Here is a 15,527-nt window from a genome sequence, read left to right as displayed (position 1 = left end):
AAAAAAACTGGCAAAAGTCTCGACACGACTTGGCTAGTTTTGGCTTCTGGGTAAAAAAGAAACAATCTGTTTTCTTGTTTTAACACTAGATGTCGCCACTGCAACTTGCTTTCGTGTTTTCGTACGGTCAACTAAAAGTGGCGATGCGACACATGTAGTAACGTCCCGTGATTTGTTGCCGTTTATCGTACGAAAGAGTTCATATGCTATACTAAAAGTCTCTGATATGACAGCTCCACCAGGTTTCACACAGGTCCTTCCTGTACAATAAATTGGTGTACGGAATCTTGTATAAAATTTATACAAGATTCAATAGGGTATACATTTCTGTGCTATTCTAGTTTAATGTTATTTGCAAATATCACGTGAATTTGAAATAAGCAAGACAAACAATGTAAGCATTTTTTAACTTTCCTTTTTTTTTTTTTTTCACTGACCAGAACATTTGACATTCGAAGGCATTTCCCCCCATATTCGGATTCGATTCGTATTCGAAAATTTAAACTTCACCCACTCCTACTAATTAGCAGCCCTCAAGCAGCAAAGCTACTTAGCACTGTTAAGAAGTGGTGAAAACCAGGAGGGCTGCTCAGTAGTGATGAGTGCTGGTCTTAATTTGGTTTGGTATATGGTGTTTAATGTCCCAAAACGACTCAGGCTATGAGAGACGGCGTAGTGGAGGGCTCCGGAAATTTCCACCACCTGGGGTTCTTTAAAGAGCACTAACACTGCACAGCACACGGACGCCTTGCTTTTCATCTCCATCGAAAAGTGGCTGCCGTGGCCGCGATTCGATCCCGCATCCCTAGGCACAGTAGTCGAGAGCCCTAACCACTGCACCACCACGGTGGGGCGGGTCTTAATTTGGGCTAAGTGCTGCTACCATGCAATGTCTGGCTGCTACCTACTCTACAGTATGAGCCAGTCACATAAGAGAACACACTTAAGTGTTGCACAGGTAACCCGCCCGGCTTGTGACCCAAAGGTCAGTGGTTCAATTTTGCTTGGCCACGTTTTGCTTTTCAGCAGAAGTGCTTATCTTTCTTCAGAGGCACTTTGCAATGTTGTTTTACAGAGATCGCTACCCTGTGGATGCCATCACAATCCTGCAGAAACTTGCCACGTGATTTGCCCTCTGCCAGACCACCTGCAAACTCATGTTGAATTCCAATGGCAGATTGCAAGCTCTTGCTTGGATCACAAACAGAGCGCAACGCTCCGGCGTGGGTACCGCCTTCGTTCTGTTTCGGGCCCATTTTTGCAGCTGTATTCAAAACAAGCGTATCTAATGGCATAAACCTTTGCGTTTCTGGTAAAGCATAACTAAACTTTGGATAGAGGCTAACCCATGTCTTTGAAGCGACAGAGGTGCCGTTTGATAAAGCTGCCGACGCTGAGCACAGCGCGACAGCATCTCAAGTGAACGGAATGAAATTTTTTCTCACCTGCAGGAATTCAGGAACTCGCTTGTTATAATGCGACTAAAGTAAAGAATGCTTAGAAACACTGTTCTGACGTTAGTTGTGATGCGGAAGCATTTATGAGATCCAAAGGAGAAAAAACTATGTTTCGAATGTTTAAGTTGTTGTGGTCGGCTGCGAGGTTTCTTCGTTTGCTGCCGCCGAAGTATGCAGCAACGACATTGAGAATCATGCATACAGCACATGAGGCACGCTTTGTAAGTTTAGCATGAAAGAAAGGCTTATGAAAGACAAGTTATTCTGCAGCTTCTTTTGCGATCAGCAGCCACTGTTTGTTTAAAGCATCGCTGCAACGGCTATCCACAGCGATAGGCCTGATGCCGGTGCTTGTTGGCGGCGACCATGCTCGATTTTGATGCAGCCCGTCGCTCAAGATTTTTCGCCGTGAGTATTTCACAGTGAAAGTTGACTCGTTGGAGGTCAGCAAGCAGGCGCAGCTTTCATGCCATCCACAGCTGCTTGGACCACCGTGCAGCGATAAGGAAGCGAGGATGTGTCGGTCATGGCAGGGCTGCGATTGCGATAATGATAGTGCTCATTTCCTTCCGTTTTCGCCGCATATGTCGAGCTTTCACGCCATTGTCTTTTTAATATTTTATCTTTTATTGAATATTCAGTCAAATTTTAGTGGTAAACACCTATCGGGCAGCAATAAAGCTATCGTTATATCTGATATACTGCCGATAATCAATCGTTATATCTGGTTTATTTTTACATAGGGCAATGGGAAAAATGATAAACCTCAAGAATTTGATCTTTATAAGCGATATATCGCTATATCTGGTATCGTTATAAGTGGACTTCACTGTACCACCATGAGGTTCTAGAGGACATGCAACAGGCCCTAGAAATGAGCAGCCCTGAGAGAATTTGCCACACAAATGGTGCCCATGCCATTCCCACTGGCATAAGGAAAAGGAATGCAGTAGTACTCCGAAACCTTTGGGAGTAACTCTAAGTGACTTCAAATTTGTGACATCTCTATGAAACACTGTAAGCGGTAGACCCACATTCTTGGTGCATTCTGTATGCCAACTTACTCATGGTCAGACAGAGTTCGGCCACTTGGGCTGAACGAGAGGCGTGAACAGATTTCAGCAAAATCCTGATTGCGACGCTGGCACTCCTCCTGGTGGGCAGCCAGGTGGCAGCAGACAAAGCAGAGCGATGAGGCATACAGGCGCAGGCGGATGGCCACGGCCCCCTTGTTGCCCATCTTGCCCAGGATGCCCGTGCCTACCCAGTGGGCCTCCACATCATGGACATGGGGGGCCAGCCGCTCATCCACAAACAGCACGAGCATCATGCCAACCAGGCGGACCAGCTTCACAAGCCGGTAGCGACACTCTGCGTTGGCGTGCAAATTGGAACAATAAGGGCCTGTCTGGAATGACCGCATGTCATGCCATGAAGTGGGAGGCAGTGAAAGTCACTTACCATGTCAAGCCATCGCTTACCAACTACCGTACTTCCAGAAAATTAAAAAAAAAAAGTCTGCATGCAAATCTAAGCAGCAATTTTTTATCAAGGTGGTTATCCAAGGTAGCCAAGCACGCTTTCTCACTATGTTGTAGCCGGAGATGTTAGGCTCGAGGTAGCACTATGTTCGTGGCGTGAATAAAAGTCACTTTAGGCGTGTTCTCCGGCTTCATGTGTTCCGACGCTACATAACAGATGGTAGCACAGAACGCTGAAACTGACCGATAGGTTTATTAGCGTGTTATTACATGGGATTGGTATCGGCGGTGCTTGGCAGCTTTCACACACACCACAAATGCACATTGCTGTTTGGTGTCAGCTTTTAGAAAAACGTAATGGGGGTCGAAAAATGTTTGTAGAGGGCTGCCTAAAGCTTGAAGTTTAAGTGAACTGAAATCATGTTTGCCAAAAATGTTTGCCAAGTTTGTTAGCGAAATAATTTGTTATTTCGTGCACCCGTCTGGTCGAGATATTGCTGTGAAAAGAAGACTGTGCATAGAATCAAGCAGATACAGTAAATTTGTTTCATAACAAACAACAACACAACTATCATTATGTCCAGCCTCTGCTGAGATATGACCATGTGCATAAACTGAATTTGTGCACAACCAAAAGTGCAACATGAAATGCACACATCACTACACAAACTGCATTTGCCTGCATATTTATCAATCAAAGTAAAGTTAATGTGACACAGCCTTACACACACAAAAAAAAAGAGATATTCAGGCTTTCTTTAAAACCTGTAGCTGCACGCACAGCCCAAATCCAACTTTTCAAACACAAGAGGTCACGGTCATGTGGTCATCTATTAAGGTGTAGTCCTGTGAGAATGCTAAGCAAAGACCCAGCCATGAAAGTCCAAGGTAACAGCGACTTACTCTGAGGAAGCCCAAGGGCAACAGCCCTCAGCCACTCTTCTTCGCGGGGGCTGTCGGTGAACAGCAGGGCCTCCTTGCTCAGGTCAAGTTCTTGGAAGCCTACAGCATAAAGCTGCGGAGGCTCAGAGTCACTTGTCAGCCATTCGGGCAAGTCACAAGTCAGCCAGTCACGTAGGTCAACACCGTCGTTTGCCTGACCGTTGACATTCCATGTGCCCAAGAAGAACCTCAAGGATGCAAAATAAAGACCACAGTATTAGCACTAAGGTCGATGGCTTGGGAATATGTGCCTATGGTAAAGTAGATAATGTATGCTTGAAATGTGAGCGCACATCAAGGATTGAAATACACTACACAGCATGACTCTTCTTTCTTTTGCAGTTTAGGCTGATGATGCCATGCACATATGCATGCAAAAGCCAAAATTTACTGCCTAAACTCCTCTCTCTTGTTAGGACTGCTTCGAAAAGAGCAAAGACGGATGAAGCTGCTAGATGCATAAAGGAAGGAGTGGAATCCCTCCCCAAGGAAGTGAAGAAAGGAAGCCACCGCCGTCTCACTGCTGCAGTATCGGCCCTCAAAGACGCGGGCGTCAAGCTCCTACAGTCGGACAAGGAGGGCGGTTTTATAGTCGTGGCTGAAGATGTTTACAAGGAGAAGGCTCAAGCCGCTGTCCTAGCCAACTTCAAGGAAATGAAATCAGTGAAACCATCGAAAGTGCAGGAGCAGGTAGTGCAGCTTTGTGAACGCGCTGGCCTATCAAGACTAGCCTCTTCTGTCTAGACATCCAAGTCATCTAGCCTTACGATCTTCTTCAGTGCCAAGACACACAAAGAAGGGTGTCCTTTCCGTGTCACTGTCTCCGAACGAGGGACTTGGCAGCGCGAGGGAGCGGTGTTCCTGCAGAAGTGCCTGTCGCATCTGGAAGTTGAAGACCCTTTCCTCATCAGAAAGCCTGAATCAGTGTCTGAGTTCCTACAAAGTGAGTGTCCAGCCCATGTCAGCGCTTTTTCGGTAGATGTTAAGGACTTGTACTATTCCCTACCGCAATGAGCAGTGATCTCCGAAATTAGTGAGTGCATTGATCGTCACGGTGCCACTAAGTTCCAAAATTCCCGTGGTATGAATGTCACCGTGTTTCTAGAAATGCTTAGCTTTTATTTACAGTCCACGTTCGCTAGTGTGGATAGCAGGCTTGTCAACCAAAAACAAGGGGTTTGCATAGGATCCAGCCTCGCTCCCGTTCTTAGTGATCTGTTTTTTAGCCTCGTGCGATAGACAACTTCAAGCCAAGCTTGACCATGACACTGTTGTTAAAGTTATGCATTACGTTGATGATTTTTTGTTTTTTTACCGCAAAGATGACGCCCAACAACCTGTTGCTCAGATTTTTGACACGTTCAGCACTGAACTTAATGACTTACAATTGACCACAGAATTTCCCACTGACCACAAACTTAGGTTTTTAGATCTGGAACTTGTGCTATCGGACGATCATGTGTGTTAGATGTACTCTCCACCACGCTCCAAGAACAGCCTTCTAAGTTCTGCCCTTCCAGTCGGCTCACTCCGAGATTATTAAGCGCGGGATAGTAAAAACCTGCATGAAAGCAGCCTTGCATAGGTCATGCAAGCACAAAACTCAGGCCAGCTTTGACGCACAGATCCCTAGGCTCACCACTGCAGGCTACCCGACTAAGATCCTTTCAAGCCTAGCCGAGTCAATACTATCAGAAGCAGGATTCAGAAGGTTTTACGCGAATCAAATTATAAGAACATGGCGTGCATATCGTATGTGCATAAAGTTTCACACAACCTGAAAAAGAATGTCAGCAAAGCCGGCGTGAAGCTCCTTTTTTCCTCCAGGAATAAGTTAGGAGGGTTGTGCAGAAAGTGAACCAAGAAGGCTTGTGAAAAGAAACACCGAAAGAAATTTGTGAGCTGTTGTTGTGGTGTTGTTTACAAGATTCCACTCTCATGCGGCCAAATTTACATCGGGGAAACTGGGCGGTGTGTTAATGATAGACTGCGTGAACACGCCAAAGACATAGAAAACCAGTCATGCCGAAACAACATAGTCATCCATTCCATCGCTTGCAAGGACTGTGAGGCGTTCTTAAACCAAACCACAATTATCGCCAAATATAAAGATTTGACCTCACGCCTCATCTGAGGCTTTTCACATTCGCGAACTTGGTGACACGTGTGTCAGCCAACCGTCTGTTGCTCTATTCCCACAAGAGCTCACGTATTTCAATCGCGGACGGTTTTGATAATTGCTATGTGATATCAAGACCATGTTTGTGTCGTAATTTGATTTTTATGCGCTTTGGCTGTCTGCTATATATTGCTACTTGTTTCGCAATAAACCATTTGGTTGCTAGTCAGCTCATGTGTCTGTCTCGCCTTCCTACACGTCCCGTCCGTTTGAGCTGTTTCTTCCTTCCATTCATTCATGGTATCTAAAGTTTTTAGTAAGTGGACCTGCCTTTTAAAGCCAAGAAATACAAAGTGAGAAAAAAGCGATGTTTATTCTAACAACTTTGCTGTGTTGTACTCTGGCACTGCCATGTGCTTCTGGCAGAGGCCCTTTCTAGAGGCGAACTGGTTTAAGGATGTGAGGATAAAATACACGTAGTGACTAACTTGTGGTGTGTCAACGCCATGGTCAAGAAAAGTGTGTTCAATTCTCAAGGAAATTGTAAGTCAAGCTACACCAGCCCAGTGCTCTGCTTTGCGCACACTGTGAGCAAAGCAGAGCACTTAATGAAACCACAAAAAATTGTCGCTGTTAAACAGTTTTCATTTCAAATTTATAGACAACCATATTCCAGGAGTTCATTAAATAATTAAATAAAATAGTTTGGAGTGCAGAGACATATTCCTAATAATATTGCTATGCAGTGCTGAGGAGTGAAAAGAGGAAGTGTGACAAAGAAGCTCATCATCTGTTCGTTAGCGCACCAGGCTAAGGTGAAGAAGCGCTCTGTAAATAAACCTTAATATTTTAATCATAGTTCTACCTTTCTTTGTAACAAGCGAACACTTGCTGCAACTAGAAGGTACCAGACTGGATACCAAGAGAAGGGAAGTGTTGCAAGAGGTGCATCTTAGGTGGGGGGATTAGGCTATGAAGTGTGTAGGGCTAACATGCTGAAGAAGCTAGCACCAGTGTTGCTAGGACCGGGTTCATTGGAGACAATACAAGAGAGGCCTTTGTTCTGCCGTGGTCATAGTCAGGATGAAGATTATGTTGTAATCAATCCTCATGTGCTATTCTGTCTGAACCAGTTAGCTGTGCACCATCAGTTCTCATTCACTTATCACTGTAGTCAGCAGTACACATTGCAAACAAGGCTAGCAAGGCAGTGTTATGCACAGAGGGTGGTGTCATTATGTCCCAAGCTCTCTCTTTTCAATGCTACAGCAGTTCCTAAGTGGAGTACAATACCTCCCACACACTTCAAAATGATCGGTTATGAGCACTGCGAGCAAAGCTGAAAAATGAATAGCATTATAAAAACAAAGAAAGGTTGCAGGTTACTATGCAGAATGGGAATCAGTAATGGGGATGAGCACCACAAGTGACATTGGCTATGAGAGATGCTGTAATGGAGAGCTCCAATTATTGGCGCAGTAGAAAAGTTTTCCTTGTACTTTGTTTTCATCTAAATGTGGATGGTATCCATTCCACATCCTCTGGCTTAGCAATCAAGCACCCTAACCATTGAGCGAGACTACACCAATGACTCTGAGGACACCATTTTGAATTCAATGGCACAGATGTAGCCTAGCCTCCGCTGGGATCTGTGCCCTCCAAAAACTGTGCACTTACACACTGCACTTTAAAGACATATTTTGTTTTTAAGGCAAAGGCCTTCCTAGGCTCATGGAACGAAATCCCATGCGCAAGAGTTGTGCGCGAGATCTGTCATATTCCGCAAGATTCTATGAGATTACTTCTTGTCCAGTGTTCCTGCCATCTGCAGTGCCAAACTTGAACACGTGCCAAGGAACGCCACGCGACAGGAGCGATGATAAACCGTTTAAACTCACACTTGCCGGAGAAAGTATGACAGATACTGCGCCTTTCCCTTCCTGTAAACCAATTATATTTATATGTAGCAAAGCGACACTTTCGCCATTCTCCTCTTAAGAGACATCTAAGAAACGCTCTAATTTTTGTGGCCTTTGTTTTCAGTGGAAGTAGAGTCTTTGCCTTCGGAATGCAGTAATAGAGATTGTAGACTTCAATTCGTCCTCAATCTCCACCTAATAGGCTGCAGCTAAGTAAAATTGAATACAGTGACACAGTGGGATACACAGCCTAACCGGAAGTCTGGGCAGGACCTGATGCGCGAAACTTTGCCAACCATATCCTGCTACGTTAGGGGAATCACACCACCACTAAAACTCTACAGCAGGGCAAATGCACAATGCAATAGGCCGGATTTTTACATGATCACATGCCATGCCGGTGACACCTGAACTTTGCCCTTTCGAGAGCACCATGTAAAACTCCACCTATGGGCTTTCCCACATGTCATAGTTGGCAATAACAAAATGGCCGAGATCTCGCTAGGAGGGTTGTAAATATGGATGTTGGAAGTTTGTGAGAAACATGTTGTAAAAGGATCATACCAAGAAATGCATGCTTTTGCACTGTGCCTGTTCGAAGCAGGTGGTTGGCCATTTTGATTTCATGTCCGACCTTGTCATGATAGTCATAGTTGCCGATGTGTCATAAAGCGCCATATAACTAACTAACCTTGATTTCACGTGGAAAAGGCCACTTGCAGTGTGCACCTAGTCCAAGCCTAGCAGGGTCTGAGACATAGTCTGAAGCCTAGCAGTTTATGACTAATCTATTCAAACAACAATAGAGAAGAAAGCGAAGAAAAAACCTACTTACTGTTGTCCTGACACTTTTAATCACTTTTTCTTTGGACAATCTGACCAGGTATTGTGGTTTTGCCATAGCTGAATTTATGAATGTCAGCATGATAGTCTATCACCACCAAATATTTTGAAATTTTCAAATAATCACAAATTTCCATTTTGAATATGAATTGAATAACAAACATATTAGATTTGGGTGTTTTGGGGATTTATTGCCAAAGCGTTAAGCAGATGGAGAAGGCAGAGAACTCAGCTGGTAAACGGCTGCGCGTCTGGTACAAGAATTCAGTCCAGTATCTTAGCCGTTTTGTTCTAGTCCCCTTTTCCACTTTGTCTTCAGGACTGCTACAATATTCAAAAATTTCAAATATTCACACTTAAAGAAAAATATTTCTTCTCAGTACTCAATGAAGTTAAGCCTCAGACTTCAGAAGAATCACTACAGTGGAATCCCAGTACGATTCTCCCGAGCACTGAAAATTCAAACGTGTTATCCTAAAATTGTATTACCCAAAGCAGGCTCTGAAAGTCACGAGTAATAAAACATCTTGGCACAAAACTTACTTTTATTACAGCACTTTTAAATAATCTGTCACTTTGTGCTGGAGCTTTTGTTTCTCAATGTCCAGAAGCACATTTTTCTGAAACTCGTAGAAACAAATCACAATTTCATCACTTATCTCTGCACCTCCAAAGGGTGCAGAAAGCTTTGCACTTTGGCAACTCAGAGAGTGGCATACGCCACGGGGATCTTGTCAAAAGATAAACATGACAAGATGTTATTGGTGCAGAGAATCTTGGCATGCTGTCAATGTCAGAGCTGCTGATTGTTGTGCTGTGTTGGTTTTTATGGCGCATAGGCATCTAAGGCCATCATGTGCCAAGCTGCTGACTGTGACGACAATGCGAAACTGAGGGACGTACTTCAAAAATAAAGAAATTCTCATGACAAACTTTGTGTGTGTGCATGTGTGTGCGTGTAAAAGGGTGGCCCATTATGCGAATAGATATGCTATCGAAGATCACTTCAAATATTGATAATCGACCATGGCTATTACCGTTACAACTGCTACTAATGCTTCCCTCCAGGTCTTTTTCTCTTTCACTGCCTTTTGGAGTGAAACTCGAGACCACAAGAATTCTGCATACATTTTCAAACGCTATAACTTAAACACACTTGGAAATAAGATTGTATTAGCTGTACAAAAACTCATTACTTCTATAAAGCACCGCCGGCGAAGAAAAATAATAAGCATATTATGCATCAACAAAATTTAATTGAACAAAAAAATCAAAAACTTCATTCGTGTTTGCATGCGTAAATACGCCAAATGTGAACATGCATGAGTACCTGATCTCCTCAAGATGTGTGTAGTCATCTTCGCGCATGGCCAGTTGGAGGCGCACTACACTTTCTCGTGCAGCAAGTGGCGTGGCCCCTTCCGCAATCGTCTGCCGTGGTGGTTCACCAGGGCTGTTGAGCAAGCTGTCACTGCCCAGCTCCTGGATGCCACCATACTGATTGAGCCAGGAGAAGTCACTGGCTGAACCACGCAGTAATGCATGCCCTGGGGAGAAAAAAGAAGGGGGGGGGTTGAGCGGACTGTCCCAAGTGGTACCATGCTTCCGTATTCGGAAAGCCAGAATCACCTGCTGTACTCACGTTCTACGGCCTTGCCCACCTGGGCTAGGAATGACCGGGCCACATCTGTAGCTGGTAGCTCAAGCAACAATTTTCGACGCTTGTGGGCCACCTTCACGTACATGTCCACACCAGCTGCAACAGTAAAACAAAGTCAAATAATATTTAAAAGAGCCAGGGCTACTCCATGTTGGATTGGAAAAATTTCCAAGTTGTTCAATTGTCGTTCTTACATTATACTGGTGACAACAAAAAGGAAAGGTCCACCTCTATGTCCTAGTTGGTAGCTGTCCTATATGATATGATAGCTCTCTGTGGGACAGTAAGTTAGGCTATACTTATAGGTTAATGCCACGCGATAGCAAATATGTAATTTTTACCAACATCAATGCTTTTTTAACCCAAAAAGTTGCACTGAAAGGTGAGGTACCTGTGGCACCACCATTAGTGGATTCATACAGCTTCTGTGGGCTTCGAGTTTCACATCATATTACCTACAGGGAAAGCTGGCGTGATGGCCTATAAGAGTTTCTTAAGCCCTTCATCCACCATGAATGCTTTAAGCATGCTGGGTAAACAAGCTACTGAAAGCAGAACTATAAAGATTGGTCAAGAAATATTGTAATAACAATGTTAATATCATAAGCGTCCTAAGGTTTAATATACTGGCTATAAATTTCAAGGAACAAGCCCCAAAGCAGGCAAGTGAAAATGAGCACGGAATCTGCCCAAAATGAGATGGCCTACTCTCCTATTAGTGCACCCTCGAAACCAATTTTTTGTGCTCAGTAGGCACACTACTGGGAGAAAATATTTTTAAAAGAAAAATGTTATAACTGCAACATTCCAGAGGTATCATCTGCTACTGGATTTTCATCATATGGTTTTTGCACACTATTTTTGCACCCCGAGAAATTCACCTGCGCACACTAAGTGCCAGCTCTCACCACACCCTAGTACAGTCGATTTCGTAAAGAAAAACATATTAACTGGGAAGAGAAAACCTGTCCTACTGCAAGTAAATGGCAGATGTGTAGATGCTAACAAGAGCAACATGCAGGCATATTTCCGTGAATGAATCCATGAAGCATCTTCAGCATGCAATGCATGGCCATTTACTTGGTTTCGCAATCTGTTATAAGTACATAGTCTTTGCCATGTTTGCCAAGTGCCGAGACACTTATATTGTAGTTTAAAGCCATATAAATCAAGGACTATTCTAATACAAGTTCTGGTCAGAAGCACTGGCTGTTGATGGGTTAAGCTTCTTTATTCCCCACTAATTACAACAAATTTCTTTTAAACCATAGTAGCATTTTCTGTCTTTGCATTTTTCTACTATTCAAGGTAAATGCATCCGCACTGCCTGTTTGCAATCGAAAAAGCTGCTCTGCTGGAAAAGCCAACCGCACCTTTTCCATGTGAGGAGGTATCTGCAATAAAAGAAATCAAGCAAACGGTAAGAAAGACAAGTAGAAAGCCAAACAGCAATAGACAAAAAAATATCACATTGAAATGGCTCATCTGCACATCAAAGTTGCTGCAATAAAAAATTCTGCAAGTAGCTTTCATATCTCAGAAGCGGTAATAGTGGTGGTATGTAGGGCAACAATACGACAAATTGGCTATGGAAAAGTGCCATAGCAGAGAGCTCTGGATTATTTTAGAATACCTCGGGTTCATTAACCTGCCCCTACACTGCACAGCAGCATTTCATCTCCAATTACATTGCAGCCACCATGGTTGGGATTCAAACTTATGACTTGGAGATCAGCACCCGGGCACACAAGTCATTGAGACAAAGGTGCTGTGGGCAAAGAATCACATCTGCAGGTAACGTTTTTATGTCTTCACTAAGGGTGTGCAAATATTCAAATATGAATGGAATATGTTTGTTAGTCGTTTCACATGCGTATTCGAGAAAATGATTCAAGAAATTTTCTGAATATTTTCAAATTACTGAATACAACAAAATTTTTCTAATTCACCACAGTTTCAAGATTGTGACAGCAATGATTGTGCAGAGAAGCCTCTTCAGAACAAGATGGGGCCATTTTGAAATGTTGTTGTCACTTCGGTTTCATCTCAAAGGCAGACAATCAAGCAGACGATCAAGATAAATTTATCATGATGAAACAATTTTCGGCAGTTTCTTCAGTCCCATTCATTAATTTGAGCTTTCAGTTAAAGTGAATGTTGTATTCAGGTCCCTTGAAAGCCGTATTAATGAGAGTTTATTTGGCAGCAGTATGACAGCTCCACCCAGTTTCATGCAGCTACTGTACAAAAAAACAGTACATTTATACTGGAGTTTTCAACAGGGTATGCACTTCTGTGCAATTTTCCTTTAACATAATTTTCAAATACCATGTGAATTCTGAAATAAAAAAGATGAACAGTGTGTTATATATATATATATATATTTTTTTTTTGCCCTGATCAAACATATGCGATTCGATATTCGAAGGTTTTTTTTCCCCCATATTCGCATTCGATTTGCACTCTTCTGGTTTGTACAAGACAATAACCAACTAGCCCAACAATGAAAACTCGTGCCAAAGATGCTTTGCTAACAAAGAATGCTATTAGGCTAGAAAATAGGGAAGGCATTCATATTACATTATTTAACAGCGCAGTCAAGTAGGCTATATCCACACCTTCGCAGTTCATTACACTCAAATTAGTGCTCACCTCATAGTACCAAGTTCGAATATGCTGCAGATATCAGCCATAAACAAGCACATAGCCGCAAGAAAATATTAGCTGAGAACTAGAAGAACTATTTGGTTTGATTTGTAGGGTTTTAACATCCAAACGCGATTCAGGCTATTAGAGATGCCATAGTGGAGAACTCTGGATATTTTGACCATGTGGGGTTCTTTAATGTGCCCTGACATCGCATAGTACACTGGCACCTTGCTTTTCACCTCCATCAAATAGTAGTCGCCGAAGCTGGGATAGGAGTATTTTGTCTAGTTACCTATATACTTTTTCATGGCACTAACAGTATTTTTGCTTCCTTCTATTTTTCCTTTATTTACCGTAACAGTGAACAGTTTCACACCCAATAAGGCACGCTACTGAGTTCTTCAGCTGGCATGCCTCTCCAAATGTCACTTCGAATCCTAGTTTAATTTCGAAGGTCGTCCAGTGGCTCTGTCCCGAGGCAGCCATCCATGTTCAAAAAATGGTCTGCAACGATCTCCATCTTCTAGATTCTACTGGTTTATACAGGATGTGATGTTATTTTTTTTGCTGCTGGTTTCGTATGTGCTGCATTATAGTACAACTGCAGCTGCATCCAAAACATATGAAAGGAGCGCATTCCACCAGTAAACTCCACATGCCTTCTATGCCACAAATGAAAATGCTTATTCTATACTTTTATTGTGTCGAAGACTGGCTTAATTGCTACCTTTGTATTTATTAAAATTTTGATTGTTAAATATTTTTCTTCACATCTGCCTTATGAAGGGCAGTTTCAAGGTTGTTCAATCGTGTTAGGCAATAAAAAAATAAAAAAGCCTGTAAGGCAATGAAATTACCTCACCTATGCATGAGAGGAAAACAGTCATAGCCAGGGTTCTAGCAAGCTTCCTGTTTTGTTTCCTGCCTTTTACAAGCTTCCCTTATTTCAGTCCAAGTTCCCTGACTACTAAGAAGGCGGAAGGACGCAGTAGCCTATCTGACATTGCATGGGATAAATCATCGATCCAAGCGAAAACAATTTTAGAAACTTAAGCTTCATTATTAGCAGCATGACACAAAAGCTTTAGAGCTCTGCAGATGACTGCAGATGCAGGACCACCTGACATAGGGCGTGTTCTACAATTATATTCACCTCGTAGAATGCTTCTTTCAGTTAAATTGGTGAATTTCTCAAGCTCGAATTTCATATAGAAATGGCAACTGGTCGCTAGTACTGTTTTCAACCATATTTGTTTCGCATACTTGCCTGAATTTGAATAGAAGTTGTATATTGCCAATTTTTTGCGGTGGCAGCGATGCAGAACAAGCCGCTGCCTCAGTGGTGGCACGAAGGGAGGCAGGCAGAGTTGCTTTGCAGAAGGTTTGAAAAGATCTTTTCAACTGATTCATTAATAATAATCTCCAAAACCTAGCTTGGCCAAAATTGCACTAAATTTGAAGACTTTTGTTTGTGTTTGTGTGATCTTTTTTAGCTTGTAATGCAACAAGATGATGCCACCGGTGCCATCGCTGGGACAGCAGCTTGTTGTGCTTTGTGATCACTGCAGGTGTTGCGAATATTCAAATTCACCTTAATGAATCAGAATTCAGACAAGTAACTGGTTTAGCTGAGAAAAGTACTATACAAGGCGCATATATTTGTGGGGCACATTATACACATAAAGTCCCAGTTTAACTAAGCCGTATAAAGTGCTCATGTGGTCTAGGGGTAGCATGTCTGTTGACTTGAGATCCAAGCGTCCCTGGTTCGATTCCCATCTTACAGGAGCTACCCAAATCAGCAGCTCCTGCCAATCAGGCCATATCATGTGGTCTTGTGACGTCACACAACCCACTAGAGCAATCAGTGCCAATAAAATTTCGGTCGGGCCTAGTTGGTTCATGATCTTCCTAAAGTAACTGATGAGCGCAAACAGTAGACGATTCACGGAGAAGAGAAAAGGACAGGTGTCTATCCTACAGGTGCCTATCCTTGTCTCTTCTCCATGGATTGTCTACTGTTTGCATCAGTTACCTTAGAAAATTCAGTGCCAAGCCATGTTTCTTGCAGACTGCTGCCTGACAGCTGAGAAAAAGTTCTAGCACTGAGCCTTTAACGAGCACCATTTTACACACTATGCATGAATACGCCTTTTGTTGCGCTGCATAGAATGCGGCAAGTGAGCTCACATCAACTTCTCTTTCCAAGAAAGAGTGCCCCTGAGCTGATATCAAGTTACGTGCACTGCAAGACAAATGCTTCTGTCAGTGACTTCTGACATATATACCTACCTGATGCATTGAATGGCCACCACTAACCCAGAAAATTTCCCTATTCTGTCTTTTCACTCAATTCTCAGCCACTGACCAGATGCGTCTTTTTCCCCTCCCAGCCCTTTAGTCATTATGAGGTACCATTGGCCATCCATCTATTCTGCACTTTCTACGCCCTACTCA

At 43.0% G+C, this 15,527-nt stretch overlaps 1 protein-coding gene across 1 annotated transcript in view; it reads right to left on the bottom strand.

The window, feature by feature from the left end:
- Ocrl (Oculocerebrorenal syndrome of Lowe) overlaps positions 1–15,527 on the bottom strand; it is a 59,278-nt gene that overhangs the window by 41,809 nt on the left and 1,942 nt on the right. The window contains exons 5-9 of the mRNA XM_084582980.1: positions 11,795–11,815; positions 10,404–10,517; positions 10,092–10,308; positions 3,842–4,068; positions 2,522–2,828 (exon numbers count right to left, since the gene is read on the bottom strand). Coding sequence (XP_084439106.1) covers positions 2,522–2,828; positions 3,842–4,068; positions 10,092–10,308; positions 10,404–10,517; positions 11,795–11,815 — 886 coding nt within the window. The remainder of the gene's footprint in view (positions 1–2,521; positions 2,829–3,841; positions 4,069–10,091; positions 10,309–10,403; positions 10,518–11,794; positions 11,816–15,527) is intronic.

Source organism: Amblyomma maculatum, chromosome 1, assembly GCF_055883805.1.
Source record: "Amblyomma maculatum isolate TAMU_Amacu chromosome 1, ASM5588380v1, whole genome shotgun sequence".
Classification (NCBI taxonomy): Eukaryota; Metazoa; Arthropoda; class Arachnida; order Ixodida; family Ixodidae; genus Amblyomma; species Amblyomma maculatum.
Note: the sequence above shows the minus strand (reverse complement) of the source record. Positions and strands in the feature narration are given on the sequence as shown.